The 20,335-nt window shown below is 32.8% G+C and overlaps 1 protein-coding gene across 2 annotated transcripts in view; it reads right to left on the reverse strand.

Annotated features, from left to right (window-relative positions):
* LOC106465505 (troponin T-like) overlaps nt 1-19,536 on the reverse strand; it is a 32,699-nt gene extending 13,163 nt beyond the window's left edge. Inside the window, exons 1-6 of one of the 2 annotated variants that reach the window (XM_013925731.2) lie at nt 19,531-19,536; nt 16,557-16,602; nt 14,831-14,947; nt 13,942-14,028; nt 12,300-12,491; nt 1,469-1,690 (exon numbers count right to left, since the gene is read on the reverse strand). In XM_013925731.2, the coding sequence (XP_013781185.1) occupies nt 1,469-1,690; nt 12,300-12,491; nt 13,942-14,028; nt 14,831-14,947; nt 16,557-16,562 (624 nt within the window). In that variant the 5' untranslated portion in view covers nt 16,563-16,602; nt 19,531-19,536. Of the gene's footprint in view, nt 1-1,468; nt 1,691-12,299; nt 12,492-13,941; nt 14,029-14,830; nt 14,948-16,556; nt 16,603-18,904; nt 18,925-19,530 lie in introns of those variants that run through there. The other variant, XM_022393416.1, reaches the window with a different exon arrangement.
* Between the last annotated feature and the right edge of the window lie 799 nt (nt 19,537-20,335).

The raw sequence follows: 20,335 nt of genomic DNA on the forward strand, positions 1-20,335 counted from the left end.
GGGGGGCATATGTGGTTAATTACATTATCTTAGTATATTTATAAATATTATTATCAAGCTTGTTAGGTAGCAACATTTACGTTTCAAAGATATCAACCAAACCAATAGCATAATTAAATTCAATAGTTGGCAAAAATAAATAATAAAATAAACCCTTGGGAATCTTAAATACGACTATGTGTTATCAAGTTTCTTCTAAATAATTGCGATCTCTACACAGAATGGTTGGTGAGTGTCAGCAGAAATAATTATACATTCTACTACAAACCACAAGGAACACTCCCTCAAGGAAGATTATGTCAAGGAAGATTATGTCAAAGCAAGTTTACTGTATACCGCAAACATATAATCCTGATGGTTTACTAGTAATCTCACAGTTATGAATTTATCACTTTAATGTCAACATTTCATTTACAAATTAATTGCTAGTGGTATTTCAAGCATGCATCACAGGATAACACCAGGGTCGTTAAACATGTTCTTCATTATTCTGCTGTGCCAACCGTGTTTACTATGCACCTGAACACAAACAGAAAATGGAGACTTTATCGTAGAAGAGACGACCGATACAAAGGAACGCCGATGTTGTTGGCCCAACAACTGCTGAATGACCTCATATTGTTAGTGGCTAGAGCGAAGGATTGCCCGGAATACGACCACTGTGTCAGTCCTGTCTCTCTAGTAAACAGACTGAATGTTTGGCAGCAGATCCTTCAAGATGCACGTAAAAAAAGTGAAAGTAGTTAAGCACAGGGTGAAGAAAAGAGATGTAACAATATCAAAACTTATACACAGAACAGAAAAGTTAAAGAACAGAATCTCATAAATAAGGAACAATTGGATCTGCTGAAGTTGAACTGTGGAGAAATTACATTAGTTTCGACTGTAAGTGAACTACACGTCCTGATCTCAGGCAAGAATTACTTATATTTAGTTTATGGGTAAATATTTGACGATAAAATTCACCGGCAGTTTTACAGTGCTGTTATACACATGTGTTTGTTTACGCTTCTCATTTCGATCGGTCGGTACCATTTTTTCTTTTTTTCTTTTTTTTGTCATTGTGGACCTGGGAGGATCAGGTACGCTCTCAACCTCTTCCTCCTTCTCACTTCGTTGCACGCTTAAGACGCCATCTTGGATTTCCCATATCAACGTTGCGTCTCTCATTGACTGAGACAAAAGTGCGCACTCTAGTGTTAAATATGATGACTAACAAATACTAATATAAAACATTTAGTTGTATTTTATTCCCATAGATGACAGCACAATAAACACGTACTGGTTCAAACATATTTTCTTAACAGTCTCGTTGTACCTATGAAATGGGTATATCTCTAAGCCCGTGTAAGAAACACAAGTACAAAATCCAATAATATATATATATATACACTCTTTAAAATTAAAAAAGTAAACACATATTACAGAGGTTGACTTCAGAACTGAAAAAATAATTTGTCTAACTCACATCGTACTCTTGTCGCTTTTGACGCTCTTCCAAGTCATACTTATCGCTTTCCAGAGTACAAATTTTATTCCAAAGTTCATTGGCCTTCTGACGAAGTTCGTCTATACTTAACCCTTCGATCTCAAGCGGTTTCACACGGTACTGCATGCATAGTTCTTTATCAGCGGCTAGCTGCTCCTTGGTCTTTCCCAGCTCGCTTTGGGCAAACATGACATTGCTGAACTAAAACACAAAACTAACTGTCACAAAATATACATAAACATCATGTTTCGTGCATAATTATGTGAAATAACTAATCATAAAATATGTTATTCTTTTAATATTGAGAAATGCACTATTTGTTTATTGATAATATATATATAACTATGGCAGTAAAAGACTGGCAAAAATACTGTATGTTCTCATAATTTCGTGCATACTAAATATTATTTCAGAAACAAAATGTTAATGAGACACAAATAAAAATAAATTAGTCTGGAGATGCTGTGCTAGTAACTTTCTGCTAGTTAAATTTATTTCAAATATTTGGGAGAACTTAATACGTATTTTTTTATTAATTTTATAACGGTGTAATGAATTTTGTTTCATATGCGTAATCTTTATTTCCCAGAACTACATATTAAATTCACTTTAAAAGATCTATTTTTTAAACATAAGTAGTTCTAGCTATCAAGGTAATTACAACAAACACGTGGAAAAGTAGTTATTTTGCTGTTATTAGAACCTACACGTCCTACGGTGGGACAGCGGTAATTGTACAGATATACTATGGTAAAATTCAAGGTTCGATTCCTCACAGTAGACGCATCAGATAGCCTAATGTGGCTTTGTTCTGAAACAAAATCACTAAACTCAAGAATCCGCTTCTTTCTGTAACAGACTGCATAACAATAAACCTAGCATCTACAGCAGTACATATTTTGAATATATTAACATTCAATGTCAATATTGATGCTTCAGACACAAAGTGTTAATGCGAAGTTGAAATTAATAATGCAAGAAAAACAGTTGCCTTTTTAACATATTGCTCTACAGACTCAGTATCGTCACGTTAATAGTTAGGGCAGCAATCTTTTATCCAAAGGATGCCGCCACTCGCTCATTAGCTACCTGAGACGATAGGGGCGGGGCTGGACGTAGACGTCATAGTTCCACGAAGTGGCAGCAGAAAGCGCATTGCTGGGGGCGGGATGACATCGTAGTTCAAGTGTTACTCACCAGAGGGTATGTTGCTGTAGGCGGACGGTGTTACGAAGGAAAGTGTTTCTATAGGCGGATGTTGTTACTAAGGGCAGTGTTTCTAAGGTACAGAAGGTAGTTTGTGTTATTAAGATTAGTGCTTCTAGGGGTGAATGTTATTACTAAAGGCAATGTTTCTATAGGTTGAATAGTGTTACTATGGGAGTGTTTCTAAAGGCAAATGGTGTTACTATGGTTTTATAAAAGATGGTCTTATCAATTGCAGTGTTACTATAGTTCCATAGGAGATCATCATACAGTATATAAACTTATGTTTACTTTATAGTTTCACTTATATATTTAATCATATGTCCTTAAAAGTTACAAGTAAAACTATTATTTGAACGAGACAGCTAATATAGCTGATTGTATTTTTTACTTATTGTATATAATAAAGTTTAGTATAACAATAAAAAGTTCTTGACAAATATTTCATTTTGACACAAATATTTGTTTACAATAAAGATTCTGCAATCTGATCTACATAAAAGAAAACATATTTATTAAGACATATTTACATGAAAACGTTTTGCAACAAAATTATTAAAAAAATGTCTCATCAATATTTTTGTGCGATCTAAGTTTAGATAACAGCTTTCTTTCCGACACATTTTGACAGAATTGAAATGTTTTTTTCAGACATCATGTGACATTAAATGCTCTAGCATGGAAGAGTATTAATCTTTAATGAATGATAAAACCAAGATAATATCAGATGTTACATTGTTTCATAATGAAGTAGTTCCTCCTCATTGAAGAAACAAACCATGAGTATCTGCCCCAGAAAAAACTAACCACCATTTTTCCGATGGCTTTCATCACTTCTCACACTCGTCTAAAATTTTTCCACATGCTTGAGAAGTTGGGTTCGTCTGTATTGTATTCTATACAGATATAATTGTTTATATTTCAGGTGGAACTAACAATCTCCACTTCTAGGTAATTATATTGCTGAATTTACAGACGAGATTGGGAGTTATTACATCACATTTTGAGTCAATGGTGGTGCCAAGAACTATGAGTACATATATGACGATGGAAAGTCCTGTTTACTTTGAATTTTATCAACAGCAAAAAATTAAGCTTCTCAACAATGAAGAGTAAGATAAGAGATATATTCATTCCTTTTCAGCATCCTATAATGGTGACAAATCATAAGAAGATATGTAGAGATTTAAATACTTGGACCATTTCCAACAAGGAATAAAATAAAAATGACACATCTTTCCAGACTTTTGTACTCAGCCATAGGGATATTGAATTTTTAATTTAATGGAACTAACTCCTCACCATGGTCTACAGGCTGAAAAGAGAGCATGTCAAGGCCTTAAAGGGAAGCTCCAAAATGTGTTAAAACATGATTTTTCAGGTCTATATAAGTTGAGTCCTGTTCCATTTACTTCTCGTTACACTTTGAAATGGATAACTGTCTACAAAACCCTTTTATTTGTTTAGTGTCAGGTCCAACATGAAGTGGCAAATTACAGTTTGTAAGCAAAATTTTAACCTATTATTGTCAAGTTATCTATCCTATTCCTAAAACTATCGTGTGGTCTAGTGGTGAACTTCAACCTCTGTATACTAAATGAACGCAAAATATTCCTAACATTCAATTTGTCAAAGGATTGTCTGAAACATTTTATGATTATTTACAGTCTAATAAACCAGTTATTTTCATCATTGACAAACGAAAATAAACGAATGCCTTAACATTTTACACTTGGGAGTCACTATTTCAATTTATCAGTGTTTTATATTGTATAGAATTTATTTCATTAGGGTAGACACATGTTTAATATTAGTTTAAACTTCCAATACATTATAATGTTCAAGAATGTCGGAGACAAATCTCAGTTGAATGCTTTAGTGAGACAAATGTTTCTGACATTTATCAAATACTTTGAATAGGCATATCATGCAATGGGTCATTTGGCTACTTAGTCATTGCAAGTGCCAGAGAAAATATGCCTAAGGATGGAGCATTTTCTGAAGATATATGTATAGTGTATGCACCAAAGTAATCTAAAACTGATGTTCCATTGAATATCTACTAATTTATTATTTTGACTTTGGTCATGGTAGAACTAGAAGGATTTAATTTGAATGACAGATCATATGTAATTAAAGAACTTGCATCCAAATGTTTAGCTACTGGATATATTTTGGGTATGTTTTTGTTTAAACAGTTGTTTTTGGGTGAATTTCTTTCAAATACAAATATCACCAGTGTGAATGAGTAACTTGTTACATTCATCACATCCCCTGGAAAAGTAAAAACATCGACTATCCCTACCTGGGAAGTGCGACTAGATTGTTAAGAAAGAACTTTACCACTGTTTATACAAAGGGGGAGTTGCCAAGATATTGAGATGTCTGTTTAAAATTCCTTGCTATAATCTGGATATCAGGGTTAATCAACTTCCACAATCTACTCTACAGTGTCCATTTCATATTAACATTCGCTATCATTGTAGTGTAAAAAAGTAGATGTTATACCTAAATAGATGTATAAATAAAGTTTTATATGTTGTACATGCATTCTATTTTCATTCATTCATCATGAAGTGTTGCTCTGCACATTACCTAAAACAACACATAAACAGATTAAAGATATAATTGCCAGAACTGAAAATTATTTTATCGTGTGCATTTGTGAATGTGTTTTAAATGTTTTGAAGAGTAGTGTCCCAATGACAAGCATGCAAAACCAGAAACTTAGATAGTACTAGTCATTGTTGGAAGAGTTATCTGTCAAGAAAGCATCAGTTAAACAGAAAATAAACTTACCAATACAGAAAGGAGGGTTCTATCATAACTCGTAACACCAATACTTTCAATATTTGATGGTTTGGCAGGACGGGTTATTGGTAAAGCTGTTGGAATTTAAATATGGAACATATAAAACGAATGATTTTTCTTCCTGAAGAACTGGTATCCTCAACTTATGAACCCAAAATTTATGAAAGACCAGGGCATAAAGTAATAAACTCTATAGATCATGATATCAATTATGTCATACAAAATTATATGTTACTTATAGTTGATAAAGCAAAAATTATAAACCAGTTGCAAAAACATCATCAGAACTTTCCTTTGCAAGCTGTAGATCCGCTTAAAATTAAAATCGAATCACTGACTGATGAAAATTTAGAGATCCTCGACAGCATTCATCATAAATATAAAAAGAAAGCCAAAATCCTATTAAACTTCATATGTTCCAGTGCAGATTTAATGTGAAATGATCGTGGATCAGTGATTAGTGGAAGATCGATCTCAAACAGTAACACAATTGACCTGATCAATGATGTACTATAAAAATGAAAGACGTTAATACTACTGCATGAAAAGCATTTGCAGAACGATTATCATGTACGAATATTCCCCAAGAAGTTGTGGGAAATGTAGACAGATAGATGTATATTAAACAAGATACACGTGTTAAAACTCGCACATGTTCTGTATCTAAATGGGTTAATTTTTAATAAAGTGGTATTGTATTATTTATTCATTTGTTTCTTGACTCTCATCATGGACTCTTGTCAGCCTTTGAAGCTTAGTACTATTTTGAGCTGTCTAAGAGTTAATATTGCCTGTTGTGAAGGTCGAACTATTGCTAATTTTAGAGACAAAGTTGATGGTAAATTAAATCAAAGTTAATGGTATGGGCATAGTAAATAATGTTTAATGTGGATCAAATGCTAAAATCTCCATTATAATCCTACACATCCTGTCAGTTAGGGTGAAGTACATCTTTAATCTAGGTCTGTGAAAGCATTAGGTCAATCCATCACTCTAAAACAAATCAAAGAGTGGTTAAGTCATCAGGACACATATGCCGTACACAAACCTGTAAGATGTAAATTTTCAAGAAACCAAGTGATAATTTCTGGGATTGATGATATAGTAGATCTTTCTATCCTAAGTCAATATAGCAATCAATTTAAGTATTCACTTACGTCTATTGACATGTTTTCTAAATATGCATGGGTTGTTCCACTCAAGAATAAGAAAGATGCAACACTCGTAAAAGCTTTCAAACGGATTTTAAAATAGGGTGGAAAACCTGTAAACTTCAAACTGATGTTGGAACAGAATTTACTTTTCGTCTGTTTCGAGGAGCAGGACATTGACTTCTTTAGTACATACAATGAAACACAAACGTGTATAGTAGAAAAAATTAATTACACACTTAAAATAGAATGTGGTGCTATTTTCCTAATCATCGAACTTACAAGTATATCACTGTATTGAAAAATTTGGTTAGTGTCTATAATCAGTCGTATCATTGCAGTATTGAAATTAGACCAATGGCTGTTAATCAGTCTGTGGTGTGAAAAACACTATAAACCACAGGCAAAAGTAAAATTTCAATTCAAAGTGAGTGGGTGATCAAGTGCATATCAATAAAGTGAAGTATCAATTTAAGAAAGGATATATCCCTGGATGGACGTATGAAATATTTATGATTCACAAGAGAATAGAGATAAATCCTGCAGTGTATGAACTGCAAGACTATCTCAGGGGAAAAGTAATGGCAAATTTTACTCATCTGAACCACAGCACATGTTAAGTCCCTCAAAGAAATATCTATGCTGTGGAAGAAATATTGCATGAATAAGGAATGGGTAAAAACAAACATTATTCCATAAAATGCAAAGGATATCCTGATAAATTTAATAGTTTGACCCCTTAAACAGATCTGAATTGTCTGCCAACATAAAATGTTAAGCATAACTGTATTACTCGTTATTAAGCATGGATCAGCTGTATGTTACATTGCTTACTAACAGTTCCATGAACTAATTTGCCAGCAATGTTCCAGCCAACTCTATTACTCATCTTCCAAGACCTATCAACCATGAAGGTTCACTGGGAGTGACCGTGGCTGAATTACAGTATCCACATAGCTGGCATAACGTGCCTAATGGTTATCCTACTTTTCTGGCCTTACTGATACCATAAATAGTTATCTTAGACCAGGTCATTACAAATAACCTAAAGAGTTAATTAAAATCTTTAACCAAGTAGAAAAATCACTTCCTGAACCTGACAATAAACCTATATTTAATTATGATTCGTTCATTCAAAAAGTAAGTGTGAACATAAATGATGGAGTCTCTGTACCACTCGAGTCTGTACTATCAGTACTACTTCGATTTAATAATAACCATGTGATAATAGTGCTCACTATATCTTCATATACTGTTAAAATGCACAGCAGATTTGATTAATTCTATGATTAATCAGATATTTTGGAACCTAGTATATGTACCACTAATAGGGATCATTCAGGTTAAAGGTAGGATAGAGGCTGGATGTGGATCATTGAACAATTTAAAAATCCTCATTACAGACCTGTTTCTAAACAAAGTTTTCAGACTATTGAGATTGATATATAAGGGATAACATGGACTGGCTTATCTCATTTGAAAAAGGGAGAGTAATCGTAACACTTTGTCTTAATATCACGAGCCAACCATCTATGATGCCAATTATGATTACTAAGTAGGAAAGGTTTACTTTATTATGCTAGTAGTCAATGGCAAAAGGGTCATGAATTGGGAGACGTATTGAGTGACCTGTTTCGTTCAGTTATACAATTTCTGAAAAAAAGAGGTATTATTTAGGTAAACAAGCTGTTGAGTCAAGCATACATTTAGCATCAGATGTCATACAAGGTAAATCTGCTGATGATGCTGTGAAATAATGAACAAATCAAGGAGCTCAGAACCTGGTTCAAAATGTCAACAGATTATTCATTCTAGTAGGATGAAGAAACAGGAAGGCCATGTATTCAAAATTACTAAAACCAAGAGACAACCTTAACCCTAGTTTGTTTGTTTTTTAAAGTAATCATTATCCTCCAATGAAATGAAAAGTCCGGTCATTGCACAAAATCTGAGCTCGAATTATCTTCTCCCCCTCCCACACAAACTATGATTGAGGAGTGTCAGTGACAAAATAATATCCTCTAGCTTCAGTGACTTACAGAGGACCCATCGAATTTTCTATATTAGGTTCAGGAAATATATACCTAAATGTGGCACAATAATATTTTCACGGAAAGGCAAAAATTGTAAAACCAGATGGGTCTGGTATAAAAACTATGAAGATAACACTGCTCCTGTCAACCTATTGCTTCATTTTCTATTTTCTCAACAGAATGTATATCTGAATAACAAACTCATTTCTTCGTCTCACCATCTTTACGCATATAAAGCCTACATAAAAACTTTACTGAGTTATATTGGAGAAGCTAAAAGAATTCATTTGACATCATCTATTTAGATAAAGAACAAGTTGGGTAGTTTTGTCGATCTCAACTTTAATGATGGTAAGAAGAAAAGAATCAAAAACTAACACATAAATACACGTGGTAGCCAAACAGTCGACATAATCATCGACAATATATTTGGACATTTTTCTGCAGATCAAGTTTTTGTCCAATGTTGTAAGTTTAAAACAAACCTCGTACAAAGTAAAGATTTATTCTCTATTATGTCAAATGATGAATTGGGATTCAAGGATATTCTACAACACGTTTCTATCTACGCTAGAAAAGTCAAGGTTAGCCTGTCACTCGTTCTGTCATACACTAAAGCATTTCAGAAAGGAACAGTTAACTATCCTTTGAAATATATAGTACACAAATCATTTTCCATTCCCCCAAGGAAACTTACAAACATCTACTGATAATGCATTTTAGGTCAAGTACTTATACGTTTTGTCACAGAGTGTGGATTTTGGAAGAAAATCCCCACAATTTCAAAATTTACAGTATCGATTTCGTGGCAATCAATGTGGATGGATAAAAGATTCCCGCTCGACCTTTACAACCAGATTTGGATGCTGAACTGTATGCACGAAGCTATGAAACATTATTTAGTGGAATGGGAAAACAGTTTCAAGATCGAGGAATTGATATAGGATAAAACGAATACTTGGAAGTATATATACACTCTCTTCTTTGGATTTGACACCGGATCTATCTGCTGGAGATTCACACTTTGACTTGGTGAAATAGGGAAATTTATGAAGTGAAATACTATAAATTGTCTCCCCTATGCAGAATTCCAGTCAATTTTAGAAATTGATTAGTCTAGAAATATCATAACTGATATCTAAGAAGCTATGAACACTAGAAATTTACTCGATACCCACACAAGCTTTCTGTATGTGAAAGAAGGTTGGACATGTGTTTACCAGTGATCAAGTACCTGACAGAAAAATAACTGTATATCAATAATCTGAATCTGAGACATAAACCTGGTAGCCACCGGGTTTGTATTTACTTTGGTTGAGATGATATCCATTAAAACTGCCTCCAAATAACCTCAACATAAGAAAATTCACCAAGGATCATATTCGTCTGTGTGCAGACACTATTGTATATGTTATACATATTATCATTGCTGATATGTGTAGGAAGAAAAACTGTTATCTAAATTTCAATCTCACAATCATACTAATGATATATTTGTTATGATTTTGTTGCAAAACGTTTTTCTGTAAATACGCCTATAATAGATATGTCTTTTTATGTAGATCAGATCCATAAAACTTTAGTGTGAGAAAATAATAAAGTGTCAAAATGAAATATCTTGTCAAGAACTCTTTTATTGTTATGCTGAGCTTATAAAATACAGCCATAAAAAAATACTAATAATAGCTTTACTTGTAACTTTTTAGGGCATATAATTAATTATAGAAGTGAAAAATACAATGCTGATGACTGCATCATCCTATGGAACTATAGTAATATTGTCTTTAGTAAGACTTAGCAACACGCCACCTGGGGGAGTCATACTATAATGTCATCCTCTCCTGTACAGGACTATACAAGATAAACTAGCATAATTGTAAAAAGTACAAGATGCAAATTAGATGAAAGATTAATTTTAAGGTTTTGATTGCTACTTAAATGAAAACTATAAAGTTGATGACATCTTGAAACACATGATACCCGTTGATCAATATCACCCTCTGGTGCTTCGCTCGTGAACTATCAGCGCATTGATCATAGATTACCTCATCATCTTACATCCTCCTCTAGCAACACACCTTCTGGTGCCACTTCGTAGACGCACCCCCTCTCCTATCAACGTGCCTTGTGGAGATGTTGCTCCTCCAAATAATTATGTTCTTAAAACAAAACATTTTCTAGCACAGTGAACGACTTGATTCTCAAAAATTACAGTGAACTAATAAACTGCCACAGTAAACTTGATTAAAAATAAAACAGAATAATAAAGTAACTAAATTATTTGCTGGGGAAAAAAAGCTATCACTATATAGCAAATACTTACACTATTATTTATGTTTGCACGGGTACAGATTTTATGACGTAATTTTCGTGTTCAAGGGTTTTTTGAAATGGTAATAGTTGCTTTCGTAATAGTCCGATAATATAATTTCTATACAAGCAGTATACATTAAAATGAAATAATGAATTGCTGCATCCCTTTTCTGGCAAAATAAAGCACCTGTATTCATTTACTACGGCAGTAAAATGTCGTAGAACCAGACAATGACTTCATAGTGCCACACTGTGGCACCAGAGGGTACGACTAGTCGGCTGTAAAATGTCGTGATACCTCATCGTCTCTACCCCTTCCTTCTTATTGCTTATGATAGCCAATCAGCGTGCAGCAGTATAACTTGGGCCACAGGAATTCTGCCCTAACTAATTACGTTCACTAACGTTTCTTGAACCCAACTCACTTTACCGAACATGACGTTTTTAGACACTCACCTTACCATATGGAACACCAACGTTTTAGACACTCACATTACCATATGGAACACCAACGTTTTAGACACTCACCTTACCTTACGGAACACCAACATTTTAGACATTCACCTTACCATATGGAACACCAACGTTTTAGACACTCACATTACCATATGGAACACCAACGTTTTAGACACTCACCTTACCCTGTGGAACACCAACGTTTTAGACACTCACCTTACCTTATGGAACACCAACATTTTAGACACTCACCTTATCTTATGGAACACCAACGTTTTAGATATTCACCTTACCTTATGGAACACCAACATTTTAGATATTCACCTTACCTTATGGAACACCAACATTTTAGAAACTCACTATACCTTATGGAACACCAAAATGTTGATACTCAGCTCCCCATACAGAACATACGAATTAACTATATCGAACATAAACGTGTTGATACTCAACTTACCATATCGAACACCAACGTTTTGATACTCAACTTATCATATCGAACACTAACGTTTTCATACTTAAATTACCATATCGAACACTAACGTTTTGATACTTAACTTACCATATCCAACACTAACGTTTTGATACTTAAATTACCATATCGAACACTAACGTTCTGATACTCAACTTGCCTTATCGAAACCAACGTTTTCATACTTAAATTACCATATCGAACACTAACGTTTTGATACTTAAATTACCATATCGAACACTAACGTTCTGATACTCAACTTGCCTTATCGAAACCAACGTTTTCATACTTAAATTATCATATCGAACACTAACGTTTTGATACTTAACTTACCATATCCAACACTAATTTGTTACTACTTAACTTACCTTATCGAACCCAGAGTGGCCAAGGGCAGCATGTGGACCTTCATCACCCTCTTTCTTTTGGATAACAAAATTCCGTTTTACAGGTTCTTGCATTTTCTGTTTCTGCATGGCTTCCATCATAGCTTGTCGTTTCCTTTCTGCCTCTTGTAGTCGTTTTCTCTTTGCTTCAGCCTCTTTTTGCTTTTTCTCCTCCTGGTAGTTTGATAGTCACATTACAAAAGAAACACTGCCAATCTTAAAAGAGTTAACAAGATATCTGATAATATCTGTGGTTTTTCTGTGACCTTAAGGTGTTGATACTTTTAGATATTTCCTTAAATAGATTCGTAATATTCAAATTTAATAAAATGAAAAATTTCAATGTACGTATATATATTAATATACATAGAGGGGGGGTCTTATTGTAGTCATACTTAATTCCATGGTGTTCAAGAGTTTTTCTATTAAATATTTTCTTTATTTATGCTTTTTTTGCAGCTTTATGTTGTGGTTCTGTATAAATATATCTCAGATTATAAACTCAATTTTTGTCTCATTAATAGTAAGATAGCCATCAATGTTTATATACTTTTTGCTTTCCTTCTTTTTCTAGTAAAATAAAATATTGTCAGTATAAAATATTAAACATTTCCAATGCATACAAATGTGTATATATATGTATATATATAATCATTTTAACTTATTTTTAATTTTACTACTTACCATTTTACACATTGATGTGAGTAATAATTATACTTTTTTCATATCAGGGTGCTTAATTATTATTCTTTTTATATGTATCGACATTACCCCCAAAGTGCTTAAGGATTATAATTTCTGACAAATTAAAATGGCACTCAAAGTGCTTAAGAATTATAATTTTTTAGAAGTTAAAATGACACTCAAAGTGCTTAAGAATTATAATTTTTACAAGTTAAAATGACACTCAAAGTGCTTAAGAATTATAATTTTTTAGAAGTTAAAATGACACTCAAAGTGCTTTAATGCTATCATTTTACCATACTAATTTGAATCTCAAACACTTGAATGTTATCAGTATTTTTATATACTGATTTCAATCTTAAATGCTTGAATGTTATCATAGTTTTTACATACTGATTTGAAGCTCAAACGCTTGAATGTTATCAGAATCTTTACATACTGATTTGTAACTCAACGCTTGAATGCTATCATTTTTAAATGCTGACTTGAAGCTCAAACGTTTGAATGCTGTCATCATTTTTCTAAACTGATGTGATTCTCAAAGCAATGAGCTAATATATCTTTCTCTACATTTATACAACTCTCAAAATGGTTTTCTATACGAAATTTTAATGCATGAATGCTACTTGCCGATGTTTGACTGATATTACTTTCCATAAATTGATTTGACTATCAAGACACAACTATTAATTTCTAAAACAGTGTTAAGTAATAGCAAAGGTACACGAGGGCTATCTGCGCCAGCCGTCCCTAATTTAGCAGTGTAAAACTAGAGGGAAGGCAGCTAGTCATCACTATCAACCGCCAACTCTTGGGCTACTCTTTTACCAACGAATAGTGGGATTGACCGTCACATTATAACGCCCCCACGGCTGAAAGGGCGAGCGTGTTTGGTGGGACGGGAATTCGAACCCACGACCCGTATCCATGTGTCACTTACAGCTTCTTTCTGCCTCATTTCTTCCTGTCTTCGTTTCATTTCCATCATCTTCGCTTCTTCTTCTGCTCTTTGTGTCTTCCTTCTTGCCTAAATTATTTAATAAAACTATCTAACTTGTTTAATTTGAAATATTCTATTTTTTAATCGGTATTTAAAAATGTAGACTACACCATTTAAATCCTAAGAATTTTCTAGAGAAAGCAAAGAAAAATATGTAATGGTATGCCAAATACACTACATTTGCCATGTCCAGTACCGAAGAAACCTTTCGTCCAATTTAGGGCTCATCAGGCTGGCTGAGATACAACAGACATAGTTTTGGTCGAGGCATTACTTATATCATAAACTGCACGAACAACAATTGTTATGGTTTAAACTAGATTAAGTAAGTGAATTGGAATTACTATCATCAAAGTCATCATAGTTATTACTTACCTGTCTGTCCTTCAGTCGCGTGACCAGGTCACGCGACTGAAGGACAGACAGGTAAGTAATAACCATGATGACTGAGTACAGTGTTCACATTTAGACACAGCAATGTAAAAACTAGGAGGTCACGCGACTGAAGGACAGACAGGTAAGTAATAACCATGATGACTGAGTACAATGTTCACATTTAGACACAGCAATGTAAAAACTAGGTCCTAGTTTTTACTTTTCTACGTCTAAATGTGAACACTGTACTCAGTCATCATAATTATTATTTACCTGTCTGGCCTTCAGTCGCGTGACCACCTAATTTAACATTGCTGTGTCTAAATGTGAAGACTGTACTCAGTCATCATGGTTATTACTTACCTGTCTGTCCTTCAGTCGCGTGACCTCCTAGTTTCTACATTTCTACGTCTAAATGTGAACACTGTATTCATTCATCATAATTATTATTTACCTGTCTGTCCTTCAATTTTTTTAAATCTTCTTCTTCTTTCTGTCTTTGCATTCGTCGCTGTTCTAAGTACTCCTGCCACATAGCCTGTTCCTCCTCTTTTTTCTTCCTCATTTTCTCCTGTAATATTCGATTTCAACTTAGTGCTTACGTTTAAAATATACTAATATCGCCGTAATACAACAGAGGAATAAACCGAGCGCTCTACAAGAAACATTTATTATAAAATTTAAAAATGTACCAAAACGAATTTGCACCGTAAAAGTTGGCCATCAGAGAGAAGGAGAAATAAGTTTATTTTTTTTTTGTTATCTTAATTGTTCAAACTAATAGTTTACTCTCCACGTGATAATAACAAAAAATCTTTATCATTACTGTTATTATTCGGAAAATAAACGACGTTTTTTTCCCCTAACTTTTTTACCAAAATCCTTAATCTATAAAGTAGTTTCTTCATCAAAAGTTTCCATGATATTAGATCACAATATCACCAATAATAATTTGTATCATCTCTTTTCGATTATCGTAATATCACACAAATTTCCTATCAGTTCTTCAATATTCTAGGTGTTATGTGAAAAGATTTAGTTTTTTTTGCGTACTTTAAAACTGGTTTGTAGGATAAATTTAAAACTAAAGGCAAATGTTCAGTCTTAGAAATAACGAGTAATGGGCTTATATTTTGAAAAGCGAGTGACCCGAATTTTGCTAGTTTACAGTTGACATTTTCCAATCAACATGTTATGTTTACTTTACGTCCTCTTCTATCTTGTTTTACTTCTCACCTGTAAGATAATTCTACGTCACCAAGGATAACCGTGGTAGAAATAACAAAAGGTAAATCAGCTCAATAGGATCTCATCTTTTAATTCAATGAAACCGGAAGTGACGCATCTGTGTAATTGAACTATATTCCCCTAGTCTTTATGTTATATATTTATTTCACCTATGTTTACATAATACAACAATGTATTTAAATAAAAACATTTTTAAATTCAAATCCCTATGTCATTTGTGTTTTTAGAAAACATACAAAACGTGTGTTTATATTATTATAACAGTCAAAAGTTTTATAGCTCACACACGTCTGTGTTGTTATAAAATAAGACAATGTTTGTGTTAACTTAAAAACAATCAACTGCTAATTAGAAGAATGAGCCCTCTACCCCTACGTCTTTAACTATGAAAATGTAAAGAAAAGTACAGAGTATGAAGTTTACGGGGTGAATTAAGATCTTGAAACCACGCCCTTCGAACACTACGTTTGTGTGGCTATTGTAGAGCAAAGCCACACTGGACTATCAGCTGTATCCACCACGGGTAATTGAACCCGGGGAGGAGAGACCTAACATTAAGCTGCTGTAATCCATTTATTTTTCCTTACTCTTTCCTTTGTTGTCATTTTTAAAGTATGTTGAAACATTCGAAGTATTTGGATGGTATTGCACGTTACTGGTCAATCTCTGAAATTAATGCAGTTGAAAGCAGACTCGTGATAATGTATCAATGTAATCGTCTGTAATTATATCCAGATAATAATTCTGAAGTTAATATTTATTTTTATTAGAATTATAAAACAATGAGAGGACACAACACAGAAAGGCCAGTAGTGATCCCCCGATTTTGCATGTGTTATAACACATTTTTTTCACCTGTGTGACTCACACTTATTGCTGGTACGTATTTTTATAGAATTTATTACCTTAACTTACGCTACCGTCAATCTTACCTCCATGGCGAGTTCTGCTTCAGATGCTTTTGGCGCCTCTTCAGTCCTAGATGTTGAAAATAAAATTTCAGTCTTACTTGGCGTTTAACAATCCAGAATTTCATTACTTTACATAAAAGTTAAGTCATGCTACTCCAGAATTCATGGGCATTAGATATCTACTTCATTTATTTTAGTATTGTTTCCTTCTATTTTAAAAGTTGGTTTCAATCGGAAATTTCCTCTCTCCCTTTAAAAGCTATTAGCATTTCAAACTTTTTTATGGTAGATTTTATATGCAATTGCTTATGAAAAGAGAAAGACCTCACGTTATCATCTACAACTGTCTGTTTCACTTAAATTAGTTTATCTTTTCTTTTTTAACATTTAAGTTTAAATTATTTAAAATGCACATTTAAGCAAAACTAAATATATAACCCGTATTTTTAAAAGAATTACATCATTTAAAATATATCTGGTTAAGAATTCGTTATAAGTGTTCCAAGATAACAAAATATCGTCCTAAAAATACAACGTTTTATTGTTTTGTTAGATTTAATGCAATTGTTTTCAATTTTTAACAAAAAAATAAATAACCTATCTTACACATGTTACTGGGTTAAGTTTATTTCAAACATCGATACGCCAAGTTTCAGAAGCAAACTCTTAAATAGTTAGTAAGGTTAATGTACTCTGTCAGCTGATACAAAACAATAATATTTTGTAGCATAGGTAAAGTGGTAGCTCTGGTTTTTAATATTAGCAAAAAAAAGAAAGATAAAAACATCAAAGTCGTAATTAATGCAAATATCATGTATGCAAATAAAAAAGTAACAGACATTCTCGAAATTATGCAAATATCGTGTATGCAAATAAAAAACAGACATTCTTGAAATTATGCAAATATCATATATGCAAATAAAAAAAGTAACAGACATTCTCGAAATAAAAAATAAGAGACGTTATGTAAGCACCATTCATGCAAATTAGAAATTATATAAATTACTCAGTCGCTTTACTTGCTATATAAACTTTCTTAAAAAGCAACAAAATAATAAGATAGTAGAGTGCAGTTAGCTATTTAAACAATAGTTTGATTAACCTAAGCCTCTCAGGAATTAGCTAATCGAACCATTAGGTTTGCTTAATCTAAATCTTCCAGCAATTAGCTAATCAAACCCTTAAGCTTTTTTAATCTAAATCTCTCAGCAAGTAGCTAATCAAACCATTAGGTTTACTTAATCTAAAGTTCCTAGAAATTAGTTAATCTAACAATTAGGATTGATTACTCTAATTCTCCCAGAACAACAAGAAGTAGTAAAATCGTTAATATTTATTATAATAACTAGGAAAGGCTGTCTTTGATTCGTTAATATTTATTACAGTAACTAGGATAGGGTGTCTTTGATTCGTTGATATGTATTACAGTAACTAGGATAAAGTGTCTTTGATTCGTTAATATTTATCATAATATCTAGGATAGGCTGTCTTTGATTTGTTAATATGTATTACAGTAACTAGGATAAAGTGTCTTTGATTCGTTAATATTTATCATAATATCTAGGATAGGCTGTCTTTGATTTGTTAATATGTATTATAATAACTAGGATAGGATGTCTTTGATTCGTTAATATTTATTATAATATGTAGGATAGGCTGTCTTTGATTAGATAATATCTATTATAATAACTAGGATAGGCTGTCTTTGATTAGTTAATATGTATTATAATAACTAGGATAAGCTGTCTTTGATTAGATAATATGTATTATAATAACTAGGATAGCCTGTCTTTAATTCGTTAATATGTATTATAATAAGTAGGATATACTCGTTATTAAATTTCTGTAGGGCATATTGAAGACATTTTAATGCTTTAAAGGCTTTGTTTGTACTGTCAGTTTCGGTTTGTGGTTTAGTGGAACACTCTTGAAGAAGCTGGAAAGCGAAACATTGAGTATCTAGTTAAATAATAGCAACAATATGGTGTTATAATGTCGTTTATTTCTAGCATTAAAACTAGTATATGCTGTATTTAATTTTTTTCAAGCGAGATTTTTTGTTTTGTTTTAACAAGGTAGATATAAGCTCATTAACAAAAACGAATGTTTAGTTTAGGTCTTGTACCATAAACTCTTGTTTTCCAAACAATCTAAAAATGGAGACACACAAGCGCTTTAATGCAGGTTGTTCGAACGTTAGTTCAGAGAGTTGGGGGGGGCTATATTGGTTAATTTTCAATTAAAAGGGTTGTCTTTTTGAAAAATTGTGCATAAATAAAAGAGCACTTGGACGCCCACACATCCAGCATGTAAATTACACAACTTAGATCAGTTGTAGCAAGAGCGCAGCGATTCCACAGAGGACTTACATCTTCTGCTGGGAAGTGGACCTAAGGAAAGAAAATTGAAAGAACTGTTTTGGATCCAGTTAACACATATTATCCAAATGCTGAAGAATGTGAGTAAAAGGGAAAAATCTGTAATTTAGTAAAAATAACCATTGTTGTCAACATAAATACTGTAAAACAAGGATGTTGTGGCGAAGAACCATTGTTGTCAACATAAATACTGTAGAACAAGGATTTTGTGGCGAAGAACCGTTGTTGTCAACATAAATACTGTAGAACAAGGATGTTGTGGCGAAGAATCATTGTTGTCAACATAAATACTGTAAAACAAGGATGTTGTGGCGAAGAACCATTGTTGTCAACATAAATACTGTAGAACAAGGATGTTGTGGCGAAGCCCTTCATACGAAGACGTGCTACTGTTGGAAGTGATATTTCTATTATAGTTGTAGTTGGATAAATATTAAATTCTTAGTCTCTAACAGGTCTTTAAGCAAAATAAAACAAAACAAAAACAACTAACTATTAAGGTTGTGTTAGTAGTTTCGAATTAGATTGTATTAATTAAGCATTTGTCAGGCCTATATTTCAGGATTTAGTCTAAAGCGTGGTGCATGGCGTCATAACGAATAATTAAGCGTCCTTACTTTTTCTGGTCCCTGAGTTGAAGGAAGACGCCCCCAAACGGCGAAGGAGTGAATAGGCACAAGCATTAGTTACGAAAGGTTTTATAAAGTAAGAAAAAAATTATAAAATTATTTATTTAATGTAATATCGACAAAGAACTTTCGAAGGGTCGTCGCCAGAGTTATAAGAATGTAAACAGAAAAAAATAAATTGTATGTTTAAAACTCTTTTCTTCGCAATAAATTCTATTATTAGCTTCATTGTAACTTCAATCAAACTGATATTCTACATCTAAAATACGTATATATACGAAACACAAAAGAAATTGCATTGACAAAATATGTCATATTACATCCATGATGTTAGAAAAACACTTAGGTTCAAGAAGTCTTGATAGAAATGAATAAAAACACCGAACACTTTCGAAAGGTGGACCTTTCTTTTTCAGGGGCAAACTGAGAATGGTGGTGTAATCGAAAATTATTTTTCTAACAGAGATGAAACCAATGAGCGGAGATCACTGATTCCAGGATCTAGATTAATTGCGAAAGGTTGAACAGTGTTCTGTCAGAAAAATAATTTTTATTTTTTTGCATATATTTTTCATGTAATGTAAACGCTGAATTTCCTAAAACTTACTATTTATTTAAGATAATTTTTCATACTTGTTTTTTATAAATTGATTAACATAACATATATTTTTCAATCAGTCTCCAGGTGTCACCTTTATTTTACTTAAACATATAAGTAAAGTTTTAAATATACATATATTTATCCATTTCTAAAGTAAAATATTCCTAACACCTTTTCCCATACACTCTCGCC

The sequence above is a fragment of the Limulus polyphemus genome, unplaced genomic scaffold (assembly GCF_000517525.1).
Source record: "Limulus polyphemus unplaced genomic scaffold, Limulus_polyphemus-2.1.2 Scaffold1965, whole genome shotgun sequence".
Taxonomy (NCBI): Eukaryota; Metazoa; Arthropoda; class Merostomata; order Xiphosura; family Limulidae; genus Limulus; species Limulus polyphemus.